Raw genomic sequence first — 15,150 nt, 5'->3', positions numbered from 1 at the left:
GATTTTTGAAATATTGATATCAAAGACGAGTTACGGCGTCCTAGGCAACTTGAGCATGGCTAGGAAAGACGCCTAAACACGTTTCCGGCAGTTAAAGTGTTGATAACAAAGAGAACATACAATTTGGATAACAAAAACATATATCAATAACAAAGAGAAGATATAATATGAATACCAAAAAACATACAATATGAATACCAAAAAACATATAATATGGATAACAAAAATAACATATAATATGAATAACACAAGACATATAATGTGAATAACAAAGAGAACATATAATATGGATAACACAAGACATATAATGTGCATAACAAAGAACATATAATATGGATAACAACGAAAATATATAATTTGAATAACAAAAACACATAATATGCATAACAAAAACATAATATGTAGAACACAGAAAACATACTATGGATAACAAATAAAATATATAATATGAAGAACAAAAACATATGAATAACAAAGAGAACATATGAATAACAAATAACAGAATATGAAGAACAAAGAACATGTGAATAACAAAGCATACAATATGAATAACAAAGATAACATATAATATGAATAACAAACATAATATGAATAACAAAGATAATATATAATATGTATAACAAAAACATATAATGTGAATAACAGAGAACATATGAATAACAAAAACATAATATGAATAACAAAGAACATTATATGAATAACAAAAAGCATATTACATGAATAACCAAAAGTACATTTAATATGGATAACATGTATAACAAAAAACATAATATGAATAACAAAGAGAACATATAATATGGATAACAAAAAACGTATAAGAAAAAAAAAAAACGTATCATATCATAAAAACTTTAAGCAAATATGTGCCTGAAACAGGTAAGATATTCTACCAGTGCGGTAAGCAAATGTGGCTTAGCAAGATTTCTTATTCAAGAAATAAGTCAAAATATAATAGGGTTCTCTCTCCTGATTGGATAAAATGTGAAGGAATCAGAACATGTATTGTGTGTTTACTGCAGAGCGGAGGGACTGAGAGACCCATGTTACTGACCAGACACTATATCAGTGATGGCTGTTTACTGCAGAGCAGAGGGACTGGGAGACCCACGTTACTGACCAGACACTCTATATCAGTGATGGCTGTTTACTGCAGAGTGGAGGGACTGGGAGACCCATGTTACTGACCAGACACTCTCTATCAGTGATAGCTGTTTACTGCAGAGAGGAGGGACTGGGAGACCCATGTTACTGACCAGACACTCTATATCAGTGATGGCTGTTTACTGCAGAGTGGAGGGACTGGGAGACCCATGTTACTGACCAGACACTCTATATCAGTGATGACTGTTTACTGCAGAGTGGAGGGACTGAGAGACCCATGTTACTGACCAGACACTCTATATCAGTGATGGCTGTTTACTGCAGAGCAGAGGGACTGGGAGACCCATGTTACTGACCAGACACTCTATATCAGTGATGGCTGTTTACTGCAGAGTGGAGGGACTGGGAGACCCATGTTACTGACCAGACACTCTATATCAGTGATGACTGTTTACTGCAGAGTGGAGGGACTGGGAGACCCATGTTACTGACCAGACACTCTATATCAGTGATGGCTGTTTACTGCAGAGTGGAGGGACTTGGAGACCCATGTTACTGACCAGACACTCTGTATCAGTGATGGCTGTTTAATGCAGAGTGGAGGGACTGAGAGACCCACGTTACTGACCAGACACTCTATATCAGTGATGTCTGTTTACTGCAGAGCAGAGGGACTGGGAGACCCATGTTACTGACCAGACACTCTATATCAGTGATGACTGTTTACTGCAGAGTGGAGGGACTGAGAGACCCATGTTACTGACCAGACAGTCTATATCAGTGATGGCTGTTTACTGCAGAGCAGAGGGACTGGGAGACCCATGTTACTGACCAGACACTCTATATCAGTGATGGCTGTTTACTGCAGAGAGGAGGGACTGGGAGACCCATGTTACTGACCAGACACTCTATATCAGTGATGGCTGTTTACTGCAGAGTGGAGGGACTTGGAGACCCATGTTACTGACCAGACACTCTGTATCAGTGATGGCTGTTTAATGCAGAGTGGAGGGACTGAGAGACCCACGTTACTGACCAGACACTCTATATCAGTGATGTCTGTTTACTGCAGAGCAGAGGGACTGGGAGACCCATGTTACTGACCAGACACTATATCAGTGATGACTGTTTACTGCAGAGTGGAGGGACTGAGAGACCCATGTTACTGACCAGACAGTCTATATCAGTGATGGCTGTTTACTGCAGAGCAGAGGGACTGGGAGACCCATGTTACTGACCAGACAGTCTATATCAGTGATGGCTGTTTACTGCAGAGCAGAGGGACTGGGAGACCCATGTTACTGACCAGACACTCTATATCAGTGATGGCTGTTTACTGCAGAGAGGAGGGACTGGGAGACCCATGTTACTGACCAGACACTCTATATCAGTGATGACTGTTTACTGCAGAGTGGAGGGACTGAGAGACCCATGTTACTGACCAGACAGTCTATATCAGTGATGGCTGTTTACTGCAGAGCAGAGGGACTGGGAGACCCATGTTACTGACCAGACACTATATCAGTGATGGCTGTTTACTGCAGAGCAGAGGGACTGGGAGACCCATGTTACTGACCAGACACTCTGTATCAGTGATGGCTGTTAAGGAATGTAGAGCTACTCAACTGCTTTATTGAAAACATCAACTTTCGTGTCGCTGCCGTCTCTCCTCCAGGCCGACAATCGCCACTCTGTGCCGGCGTGGGAGCGGGTGCGAGAGTGTTCCCCCAAGCACTGCGTGGTGACGCTGCCCGACGCCTCCTGCTCCTCCGTCGCCCTGCGGCCCGGGGCCTCCATCAGAGAGGTGCTGCGTGACCTCTGCCACAACATCAACGTCAACATGGCCGCCGCCGACCTCTTCCTGGTGGGGGGGGAGAAGGTGAGCGAGTCTGACCCATTGTGACCCAATCTTAAAGGAACACGCCGACATTTTGGGGAAATAAGCTTACCGTCTTCTCCAGAGAGAGAGACAAGAAGATAGATACCAGTTTCCTCTCTGTGCATTCAGTAGAAAGCTGTCTGGCTGCTGCACGTTAGCCTAGCTTAATACAATGAACAGAAGCGGATGCCTAGTGGCTAACTGCTAGCTAAAACTAGCTAGTTGGCCAGCGCTTAGACTAGCCGCTTAGCTAGCCGGATAGCTTTCTACTGAACGCAAGGAAAACTGGTATCTATCTTCTTGTCTGACAGTAAGTGAATTTCCCAAAATGCCCGCGTGTTCCTTTTTAACATGGCAGCAGAACCAGTGTAGTCCGTTTCACCTCTCCTACAGTTACTACTGTTTGCCTTTGTAAGGGCAATATGGTGTTCTGGGTTTTGTGTGTTCGCTGGTGTAACTGGTCCCCCCTCCCCCCATTTTCTCCCAGCCTTTGATGTTGGACCAAGACTGCATGACCCTCAGTACAAGAGAACTTAGACTGGAGAAGCGCACCTTGTTTAGGTAAAGATGAACATTTCTGTAACTCCTAGAATTCTGTCATAAACCAAAAATGACCGCTATGCATCTTTCTCTATGTATGAAGTCTGAACTTCTCCCACCCCCCCCCGTGTTCTCAGGTTGGACCTGGTGCCGATTAACCGCTCGGTCGGCCTGAAAGCCAAACCCACCAAGCCGGTCACTGAGGTCCTTCGTCCCGTGGTCGCCAAGTACGGCCTCCAGCTCAGCGACCTGGTGGTCAAAATAGTAAGTCCTCTTTGGTTGGTTGGCCGACCGCAGTGTCTTAACGGAGCAGAGGCGAAAGACTTCCACGGAGCTGCAGTCGTCCCTGTCGGGGTTCCCACTCATCCTGGAAAACCTGGAAATTAAAAGACTAGATTTCCAGACATGGAAAACCTGGAAAATGTACTAAAATGACCAAACGTCAAGCCTACAAGCCTACAATCTTGTGTTGTCCTGGAAATGTTTAATTGTTGTTTGTTGTTGTTGATGTTTAAGTGATGTGCTCTCATCCGCTCTCGTACACTTATGTTAACGATCTAAATGTTGAGTGATGTGCTCTTGTACAGTAATGTTAACGTTAGCTTTCCTACTTTGTCGCCCTTCAGTGCTCCTAGTCTAACGTTACCCTTCCGTGCAACGCAGCACTCGTTGGGCTGATGGCAGGAGGGAGAGAGTTCTAAAATGACTGAACTAAAATGAAGGTCAATCAGACCACAACCCCTTAGAGAAAGTACAGAAGACAAAGCATGTGTGGAAGACAGACTAGAAAACAGCAGCCGTGTACAAAGCTGTGCATGAGGGGAGCATGAACATACAACCCCAACTGATGAGCTTAAACTATCTGAAATCCTGGTAATTTTCATGAATTGAAAATGGAAATAACCAATCAAAACTCTTTCTACACATATACCCTACACTACACACTTACTCGTTTTCATCTCCGAAGCCTCCGTACTTCATCCAATGGATGCCGGTGTACCAGGGGTGGAGTATCGTCAGCCAGGGGTGGGAAGCGACCGCATCCCTTTCCAGTCCTCTACACAGTGGTTAACTCTCTGACTCAAACCAGCCTCTGAAGACGGAGCACCAACCAGGGCTATAATTAAGAATGACGACACCCCTCAACTATACACCCCCCCCCCCCCCCCCCCCCCTACACCCTCCCCCTACACCGCACCCCAAATCCTAGCCAGGCGGTTTATTTCTGGTCCTGTGGCTTTTCCAGGCATTACAGCTGTATTATACCGCCGGCTCAAAGGCGGTATAACGAATGCTCGGGGGGGATTTTTGCCTGCCGACGAAGAGACAACTCTTTTTCACTGCCACACTACAGAAGGTTAACCCTTTACTATCACACTACCGACGGTTACGTTAACCTTCTGTAGTGTGGCAGTGAAAGGGTTAACCTGCTGTCGTGTGGCAGTGAAAGGGTTAACCTGCTGTTGTGTGACAGTGAAATGGTTAACCGTATGTAGTGTGGCAGTGAAAGGGTTAACCTTCTGTCGTGTGACAGTGAAATGGTTAACCTTCTGTCGTGTGGCAGTGAAAGGGTTAACCTTCTGTCATGTGGCACTGAAAGGGTTAACCTGCTGTCGTGTGGCAGTGAAAGGGTTAACCTGCTGTTGTGTGACAGTGAAAGGGTTTAAGTGCAGTAAAATGTGGAGCTAATGAGGCTAACCTAGAAAGGGACGCTGTGTGTTGATAACCAGCGTGGTGGTGGTGGTGGTGCGTGATGATGAACACGCTAACGCTCGGGACGTCTCCAAAACGTGTGTCGTTTCAGAGCGGAGAAACGGAGTCCTTGGACCTGGGCGCCCCCATATCCAGTCTGGACGGTCTGCGGGTGGTTCTGGAGCGGGCGGACACAGCAGCCTCAGGGAAAGGTGAGACGAGAGACGGGAGGTTTTAAATGTCCATGTTTTAGGTGACACTCTGGACACTGCCGTGACCACGGCGCAGGTAGGGTTGGGTATCGTTCACATTTGAATTGATACCGGTACCGGTACCTGTGAATCGATACCGGTACCCAACGGTACCTTTTTCCGGTACTTCAGTCTCAAAAAATTGTATCTACCTACCTCAGTTGTAAAGAAAATTGTCCAAACATCAAATTATTTATTATCATTATTATTTATTTAGAACAATTTGTTAATATATATATAATATTGCAGTGAGCGTTGTCTGCATCTAGCTTTGTAAAGTGTAACCACACACTTGCGACCGTTTTTGGCTTGCCATTGCCCCGACTCTCTCTCTCTCTCTGACTCTCTGACTCTCTGACTCTCTTTCTCTCTCTCTCTTCCCTCAGACAAATCCAAAGCTTCAAAAGGCCACCCCCCCACCAGGACTCTCTCTGCAACAGTAAGAACCTGACAACTTCTCTGTTCTCGCGTTTTACCCAGAATGCATTCTGGTGGTCGTGGTGTTCGGTGCTTCAGCGTTGCTATGCTGCTTCTTTAACATCGAGTGTCACTCAAATAACTTTATTAACACTTTTTGGTAAACAGTACTTACTTCATGTTTTTATCATTCTCTGCTCTAACCCCAGCAGTGGCTGATTTTATTATTCTAGGTTAGACGTTACAACTATTGTCTCATGTGTTCGATTCTATCCGCTCTAGATGCTAACTAGCAGACGGAGCGGACCTATCTCAAACCCCGCCCTCTTTTCTTGATCCTCCAATCACAACTCTGGGTTCTCACTCAACCTGGAAATTCTGAGACTAGATTTCAGGTCATGGAAAACCCGGAAAATTTACAAAAATGCCCAAATATCCTGGAGAAAAATCTTATGTTGTCATGGAAACCTTTATTAGTATTTGAGCCCCTAGCTGTGTATTTAGTTTGAAACTCAACTGTTGGTAGGATTATAGCTGCCGCCCAATTTGGAGCCTGAGGACCAAGTTTGACCCACGCTCCCTTTGTTTTGGCCGCCATGGTATTTGACAAGCTCATGCTTATTCTCCTCTTATTTAAAGTGCTGTAAAATCCTAACCGTAATGACTACAAAACATTTGGTCTAGTAGTAGTCACCTGTAATGAACCTGTAGTAAGGCGTGCAAAGGCTTCTATTCCTCTAGCCCCAGGGCCAAATGGAGTCCCCTACCGGGTTTATAAAAGTGCGCCTGATGTACTCAGATTCTTGTGGAGGTTATTGAGAGTAGTATGAGATAAACAGGTAATACCAACAGCTTGGTGTAGAGCAGGAGGAATCCTAATTCCCAAGGAGAAAGAGTCCTCACTGTTAAGCCAATAGACACCACAGTGCAAAAAGCAGGAATTCCAGGGTTTGCCAGATGCATACACGAGCATGACATGGCACCAGATTCAGGCTGTGCCTCCCACCTATTAGGGCTTACATGGATGACATGACATTAGTGACCAGTGCCTTGAACAAAAAGATTACTGGAGAAGTTAAATTATAATCTCAAATGGGCTAGTATGAAGATTAAACCTAGTACGTCGAGAAGCATTTCATTGTTGGCAAATTGAAGTTATGGTGTTCTGGGGGTAAATAGCGTGAACCTCTGCATGCATTACGTTCCCCCAGTGAAACTCCTCGCTATCGGGTGAAAAGAAGCGTCTGGCTGACTCCACATGTATCGGAGGAGGCATGTGGTAGTTCTACACCCTCCCCAGGCCGACAGTGGGGAATGCGCGCAGCGACCAGGAAGGGAATTGGCATAACGACAAAAATAAATAAAAAATTATAAATAGAAGATTATCATCATATCAATGTCTCTAGATCTAGACACAGCAGGGGGTCAGGCCTTATCACAATACCCCCCCCCCCCCTACCTCGAACTGCGCCCCCCCACCCCCCTTTAACAGAGTACATTGTTATTGTTGCGTCTGCAGGGAGGTGAGAGGTCGTCCAGAAGGGACTTGTCTCTCAGAGCGAGCCGACCAGACGCAGAGCTCCCAGGGGGAAACAGAAAACAGAAAAAGATTAATATAGATGAAGCTGAAGGTAAATCGCCCCCTTCCTTCCTTCCTTCCTTCCTTCCTTCCTTCCTTCCTTCCTTCCTTCCTTCCTTCCTTCCTTCCTTCCTTCTCTCTTGCTCTCTCCTCCTCAGCTGGTCTTCCTCAGCATTGCTCGTCCTCGGGGGATCAGAGTCTCTCTGAGCTGTAAAAGAGGGTTATCTTCCCTGTGTCTCCTGTGCTGCTTCGCTAAACTCTACTAATCCATCCTCCCACACCTGCTGGGGCTGTTCAGCCTGGTGCCGCCTCTACTCTCCTCCCTCTCTCCCCTCCCCTCTCCTCTCCTCTCCTCTCCTCTCCTCTCCTCTCCTCTCCTCTCCTCTCCTCTCCTCTCCTCTCCTCTCCTCTCCTCTCCTCTCCTCTCTCCCCTCTCCTTTCCTCTCCTCTCCTCTCAGCCTGGTGACTAGGGTTGGGTACCGTTCACATTTGAATCGATACCGGTACCCAACCGTACCTTTTTTCTGTACTTTAGTCTTTAAAACTGTAATATATCTACCTCAGTTGTAAAAAAAAAAAAAAAAAAAAAAACGTAAAATTATTTATTATCATTATTTATTTAGAACAATTTGTTAATATATATTATATATATATATAATATTGCAGCGAGCGTTGTCTGCTAACTTTGTAAAGTGTAACCACACTTGCGACGTTTTCGGGCTTGCCATTGCCCCGACTGCTTTGTTATTGTTGAATCAAGTCAAATCCTAGTGTAAGATCCTGATCAAACTGGCCAGTATCACGTCTTCGTCTGTTTGGCTCTCCATCCAATTCCTCTGCGTTGTGTACTTTTAATGGTCCTGACGTCTCCGATACCGGTTGATAAGATCCTTATCTCCCCCGTTAGTGCAATCCATAAACCATCCTAATTCTCCACCTCCGTAAGAATTCGACACTTCGACACCGTGGGATACCTTATGAGGAAAAGCGTTGTTTTATTGCTATAAACAGAACCTCATAATCAGATGTTATCAGATGTTATCAAATTGTATCGTCCTTGAAGAGTCTATCCTAATGATCTCTCGGTGTGTTCAGATTGTCCTTTTGTTATTCAGTCCAATAGTGGTTAGGCCTAGTCGTTAGCCTGAACCCTCCTCGTGTTAGCCGAAGCGAATGATGTCGTGGCATTCTTCCTCCCCCCCCCCCCCCCCCCCCTCTCTCGTGATAAGAGGAGAGAGAGTCCTCTGTGTGATCTCAGTCCTACTCGCTCTCGGTCAGATTCTAGTCTGCCTTACACCCGGAAACACCGTTCGACTCATAGATCTTCGTCGTAGAAACGATAGCCCCGCCCCTCTTCTGGTTGTCAGAGCGACGCGCTGTCATGACAACCGCGTTTAACCTTTACACACACTAAACGTTTCATTCACTGTGAACCGCTCTCCCTCGCTCTGGGAGACACTCCGTCTTATCTCAGATGTTCCTACAAGGAATGTCAACAAACACCCTCGCTGGCAGTGTATTTAATCCACTGGTCACCGTTCTATCACCGTCTTCCATGCACATTTCACCGTTTTAGCTGTGGTCACCTCCCCCCAATCTATACATCACATACATTGAATAAACCCCGTTTTCTCTCATTCCCCCCTTTGATTCTCAATCAACTTTCAGAATCAACAGACTACTTGGTTTTTCAATTAATTATACACCAAAAATAGACTCATAACAATTAGGGCCCCGCCGTCTGCTGTTCCATTACCCGCATCACACCCAAACCAGAAAGGATAAACAACGGTCATGGAGGAGAGAAAGAGAGAGAGACAGAGAAAAACACAGATTGCAACTTTTCAGACGACACCCCTAAACCCTTCGGTCCCCCTATTAGGTACCCCACGTCCAAATCAGAGCGCTCCCTTCCCTCTTACAGTACACCTCCCATCTTGGGCCGGTCCCGTCTTCTAGGACAAGGGCCCCTTTCAGTGACGGCTCCTTTCCTGAGCTGGTCCCCCTCCCAGGGCGCGGTCCCCTAGGCAAAAATGTCTCCCCTGGTCTGCTACTGCTCAGTGTCTCTGGCTGTCCTCTCCACATCTGCTCCTCCACCGCCGCCGTCTCCTCTCTCTCGTCGCGGATGATCTGTGTCCCAGGCTGCGGTGCCTGGCCCCTGCGGCTTCCTCCTCCTCCGGTCTGTCTCCTGGTCATCTCCATCGCTGTCGGTGTCATTCCCCCCTTGAAAGCAGAAACACAACACCGGCAGTCGTCTGTACATTCGACTTCCCTTGTTTTGCAATTAGTCTACCACCTTCTCCACACCTATTATCCATCTTACAGGGCGGTTCCCTGTTTGTTGTCTTCCGGCGTGACACTTGCAGATTCCGATACCCACTCCGCGCAACTCTTCATCCCAGTTTGACCCCCAGCGCGCGCCAGTTCTTCTGGTGACGTGTCTTCTGAAGACCCTGCCTATCTATTAGGTGTGAGAAGGCCCCACTGGAATTCAACCTCCCTCTTTATTCCATAATTAACCCATTCAAATAACTGCACCATCTTTCTGTGCAATTCTTATTTAATCCATTGTATAATTAAACTCTATATCTAATATTATTATTATAATAATAATCCACTCTCTGTGCTCATTAGATTCACTATTGAATCACTCCCCCACTCCGCCACTAGATGGTAGTACAGGCCTATATCTAAATATTCCCCTATGGGTAATGAAAACTCCCCAGCACTACCCCCCCTCCGCCACTAGGTGGCGACCTACTCCTCCTCTATGTTGTTTTGTCACTTCCTGGTTCTTTATCTGTTATCTCCTCGTGGCTCACAGCCATCTTGTATCATCCTCCTCGTGGCCCCTTTTGCGGCCATCTTGTCTCGCTCATAATGGCTACTCTCAAACAAACAAACGCTGCCCTCCTTTTCAAGGCCTAACAACAAAACAACTGTTTCTTAGAGTCTCGTCGGCCAAACAGGTCATAATGATGTCTGCAGGTCACATGACAATAGATGATCTACTAACATGCAAGTACTGAACAGGTCAAAAATAGACTGAATGCCAAATGACGGTAGGTCTGAAAAACGTAGGTAGATTCTCCCGACTCACAGTCCCGCGTTCCCGCCTCTTGCGAGGAAAACAACCCTTATATTACAGACCAACAAAAATGGAATTAACCCCTTAGAACACTGCCGTCCTTCACCGGCCCGCTTGTTTTTCATTCCCTGTAGATAAAACCCATCTTGGTTTTTCAAAACACCATGGCTCTCTGCTCATATTATTACAGCTGGCTTCTCTGTCGCTACTTATTTACGGATGCACTATCTTCGTTCGTTTGGCTTAAAAGATCAAAACAACCATGTGTGCACAGTGAACTCACATCTTTCTCCGGAGCGCTGTTTCTCCTACAGCGCTGGTCCGCCTCATGACCGCTCGACTCGACGCTCTCTCCCAGGGCTGGCCGGCCTTGCTTCGATCATGATTCTCCCACACATTGATGACTGTTGTCCACTGTCGCCCCATTATTGAAAAAGTCTTTTTCCGTTGTTCTTATCTCTCGGCAACCAGTCTTTTTCCGTTGTTCTTATCTCTCGGCAACCAACTGCTCCCGTTGTTTTAATCTCTTGCAAATCCGGGTCACGGCACCAACTGTAAGATCCTGATCAAACTGGCCAGTATCACGTCTTCGTCTGTTTGGCTCTCCATCCAATTCCTCTGCGTTGTGTACTTTTAATGGTCCTGACGTCTCCGATACCGGTTGATAAGATCCTTATCTCCCCCGTTAGTGCAATCCATAAACCATCCTAATTCTCCACCTCCGTAAGAATTCGACACTTCGACACCGTGGGATACCTTATGAGGAAAAGCGTTGTTTTATTGCTATAAACAGAACCTCATAATCAGATGTTATCAGATGTTATCAAATTGTATCGTCCTTGAAGAGTATCCTAATGATCTCTCGGTGTGTTCAGATTGTCCTTTTGTTATTCAGTCCAATAGTGGTCAGGCCTAGTCGTTAGCCTGAACCCTCCTCGTGTTAGCCGAAGCTAATGATGTCGTGGCATTCTTCCTCCCCCCCCCCCCCCCCCCCTCTCGTGATAAGAGGAGAGAGAGTCCTCTGTGTGATCTCAGTCCTACTCGCTCTCGGTCAGATTCTAGTCTGCCTTACACCCGGAAACACCGTTCGACTCATAGATCTTCGTCGTAGAAACGATAGCCCCGCCCCTCTTCTGGTTGTCAGGGCGACGCGCTGTCATGACAACCGCGTTTAACCTTTACACACACTAAACGTTTCATTCACTGTGAACCGCTCTCCCTCGCTCTGGGAGACACTCCGTCTTATCTCAGATGTTCCTACAAGGAATGTCAACAAACACCCTCGCTGGCAGTGTATTCAATCCACTGGTCACCGTTCTATCACCGTCTTCCATGCACATTTCACCGTTTTAGCTGTGGTCACCTCCCCCCAATCTATACATCACATACATTGAATAAACCCCGTTTTCTCTCACTAGGTAAGCGTGTATTGTGCGCGTGAATGTTGACGTGAGTCACACTTCATAGGTTTCGTTTCGCGGGTAAACGAAACGTTGACGTCATCGGACTTAATTACAGTACCGAAATGTGGCCCCGGCGGATCTACGCGTGAATCGGTAACCCTTAACCCTTTCACTACCACAGTGAAAGGGTTAACCTGCTGTCGTGTGGCAGTGAAAGGGTTAACCTTCTGTATTGTCGCAGTGAAAGGGTTAACCGTTTGGTAGTGCGGCAGTGAAAGGGTTAAAAGTACCGTATTTGGTGCCCGTCCCTGGTGGTGACGTGTCTCCTCTCCTCCCTCCCTCTCCCAGAGTTCTTTGAGCTTCTGAGTCGAGCGCAGAGCAGCCGAGCCAACGACCAGCGTGGCCTCCTGAACAAGGACGACCTGGAGCTCCCTGACTTCCTGCGCCTGGGCCCTCCCCCTGGCTCCGCCTCCTCCGCCGGCCCCGCCTGCTCCACCCCCACCTCGCTGAAACAGAGCAGAGGCGCCCCCCCCCTCCTCCACTCCGGCCTGCCCTCCGAGAGCCTGGACTCCTCCCTGTGCTCCGGAGGCGCCAACGGACACTCCAGACGGGCCCTGATGCCTCCTAACCCCCCACGGCACCTCCCCGCCTTCGGGTCCCACCTCTCGCCTGTCTCCCGGCCCTCAGAGTCCAGGCCGGCCCTGCGGACCGTGGAGGAGGACGTCGTCCACGCGGACCTGACCCTGGTGGGGGAGGGGGACATCAGCAGCCCCAACAGCACCTTGCTACCGCCCTCTTCGCCCCACCTCAACAGCACCTTGCTGCCGTACTCTCCGCCCCACCCCCACAGCACCCCGCTGCCACCCTCTGCGCCCCACCTCAACAGTACCTTGCTGCCACCCTCTCCACCCCACCTCAACAGTACCTTGCTGCCGCCCTCTCCGCCCCACCCGCCGCCCCACGAGGGCAGCCTCGCCGAGGCCAATTTCACTCCCCCGCCACCCTGCTCCACGTCCCGAGACGCGAGTGGGGAGGGACAGTCCAGCTCAGGTATTTCTACAGTGTGATGTATACAGTAAACAGGTGTTTCTACAGTGTGATGTATACAGTATACAGGTGTTTCTACAGTGTGATATATACGGTATAGACCGCCGCAACGCAACACTTGGTATTTCCAGCTCATGGGAGAGAGCGCGTGGGGGGATCAAATTAACGAATGTGGATGAGAGCCTTGACGTTAAGTGGTTGTAGCTATGGCTGTGCGAGCCGATAGACTTTTATATATGCCTGAGTCTCCTGAACACAGAGAGACCAATCCCAAGTCGATCTGCACTTTCTCCCAAACTCTGCATGCGCAGATTGTCCAGACACTCCTCTTCCTGGGGCAATCTGCGCAATGCGCCGGATCGGGAGTAGGTGCGGAAAAGTGACCATAGCTCGGCCGAGAAAGTTGGGATCGGTCTCTCCGTGTTCAGGAGCTTCGGGCATATATAAAAGTCTATCGGCTCGCGTCTCCAGCGCCCCCACAGCCGTAGCTACAACCACTTAATGTCAAGGCTCTCATCCACATTCATGAATGTTATCCCCTGTGCTCCCATGAGCTCCATGTAACGACGAATGTGGACGTGCAGTGGTCTATACAGGTGTGTGTGTAGTTCTGTGTGTGTGGTTCTGTGTGTGTGGTTCTGTGTGTGTGGTTCTGTGTGCCTGCACTCCGAGTGTCTGCCCTGACCTCGGGTGATAAACAAACTCCTTCTCTATACTGACTCCGATGCACTTTATTATTTACAAACTGAACAGTGAGACTTTCTTTCAGTTCAACAATCATTTACACACCAGGGGTTTCAATCGCTTCCCGATGGACATAATAAAGCCTGTTTGAGGACCCATTTTGGTTACGGTGAGAATGTGAGGTCAACTGTAAATGGTTTTGTATGTGTGTGTATATATATATATATTAGGGGTGGGAATCATCAGAGGCCCCACGATACGATTATGATATATTGTGATTTATTACGATACATTGTGATATATTACAAATATATGGACATTTATTACGATTGCGATATATTATAATTTATGATATATTGAGATTTATTGCCTTTTTTCAACTGCAAATTATCATCATCATCATCAACCTTTATTTATTCTCAAATACAATTGAGGTCACCCTCATTTTCAATGTCGTCGAGACTTTACAGACTTTTCAATGCACACATTTCTACAATATAACAATAATAAATATTAATAACTATCTATATAGTTTGTATAATATATATTATGTCCCCATCTGAACATTTTAACATAGTTTAACAACACCAAGACACAGCTACACAACACCAAGACACAGCTACACAACACCAAGACACAGAACACCAAGACACAGCTACACAACACCAAGACACAGCTACACAACACCAAGACACAGCTACACAACACCAAGACACAGCTACACAACACCAAGACACAGCTACACAACACCAAGACACATCTACACCAAGACACAGCTACACAACACCAAGACACAGCTACACAACACCAAGACACAGCTACACAACACCAAGACACAGCTACACAACACCAAGACACAGAACACCAAGACACAGCTACACAACACCAAGACACAGCTACACAACACCAAGACACAGCTACACAACACCAAGACACAGCTACACAACACCAAGACACAGCTACACAACACCAAGACACAGCTACACAACACCAAGACACAGAACACCAAGACACAGCTACACAACACCAAGACACATCTACACCAAGACACAGCTACACAACACCAAGACACAGCTACACAACACCAAGACACAGCTACACAACACCAAGACACAGAACACCAAGACACAGCTACACAACACCAAGACACAGCTACACAACACCAAGACACAGCTACACAACACCAAGACACAGAACACCAAGACACAGCTACACAACACCAAGACACAGCTACACAACACCAAGACACAGAACACCAAGACACAGCTACACAACACCAAGACACAGAACACCAAGACACAGCTACACAACACCAAGACACAGCTACACAACACCAAGACACATCTACACAACACCAAGACACACAACACCAAGACACAGCTACACAACACCAAGACACAGCTACACAACACCAAGACACACAACACCAAGACACAGCTACACAACACCAAGACACAGAACACCAAGAC

General features: G+C 47.0%; 1 protein-coding gene across 2 annotated transcripts in view; it reads left to right on the top strand.

The window, feature by feature from the left end:
* LOC311226314 (regulator of G-protein signaling 12-like) overlaps positions 1–14,383 on the top strand; it is a 157,138-nt gene extending 142,755 nt beyond the window's left edge. The window contains exons 11-17 of one of the 2 annotated variants that reach the window (XM_084311729.1): positions 2,777–2,980; positions 3,468–3,541; positions 3,658–3,784; positions 5,325–5,424; positions 5,850–5,902; positions 7,400–7,511; positions 12,299–14,383. In XM_084311729.1, the coding sequence (XP_084167855.1) occupies positions 2,777–2,980; positions 3,468–3,541; positions 3,658–3,784; positions 5,325–5,424; positions 5,850–5,902; positions 7,400–7,511; positions 12,299–13,017 (1,389 nt within the window). In that variant the 3' untranslated portion in view covers positions 13,018–14,383. The remainder of the gene's footprint in view (positions 1–2,776; positions 2,981–3,467; positions 3,542–3,657; positions 3,785–5,324; positions 5,425–5,849; positions 5,903–7,399; positions 7,512–12,298) is intronic. The other variant, XM_084311730.1, reaches the window with a different exon arrangement.
* Positions 14,384–15,150: the final 767 nt, after the last annotated feature.

Source organism: Notolepis coatsorum (assembly GCF_963971535.1).
Source record: "Notolepis coatsorum genome assembly, chromosome: 4".
Lineage (NCBI taxonomy): Eukaryota > Metazoa > Chordata > Actinopteri > Aulopiformes > Paralepididae > Notolepis > Notolepis coatsorum.
This window is presented reverse-complemented; position numbering and strand designations above follow the sequence as displayed.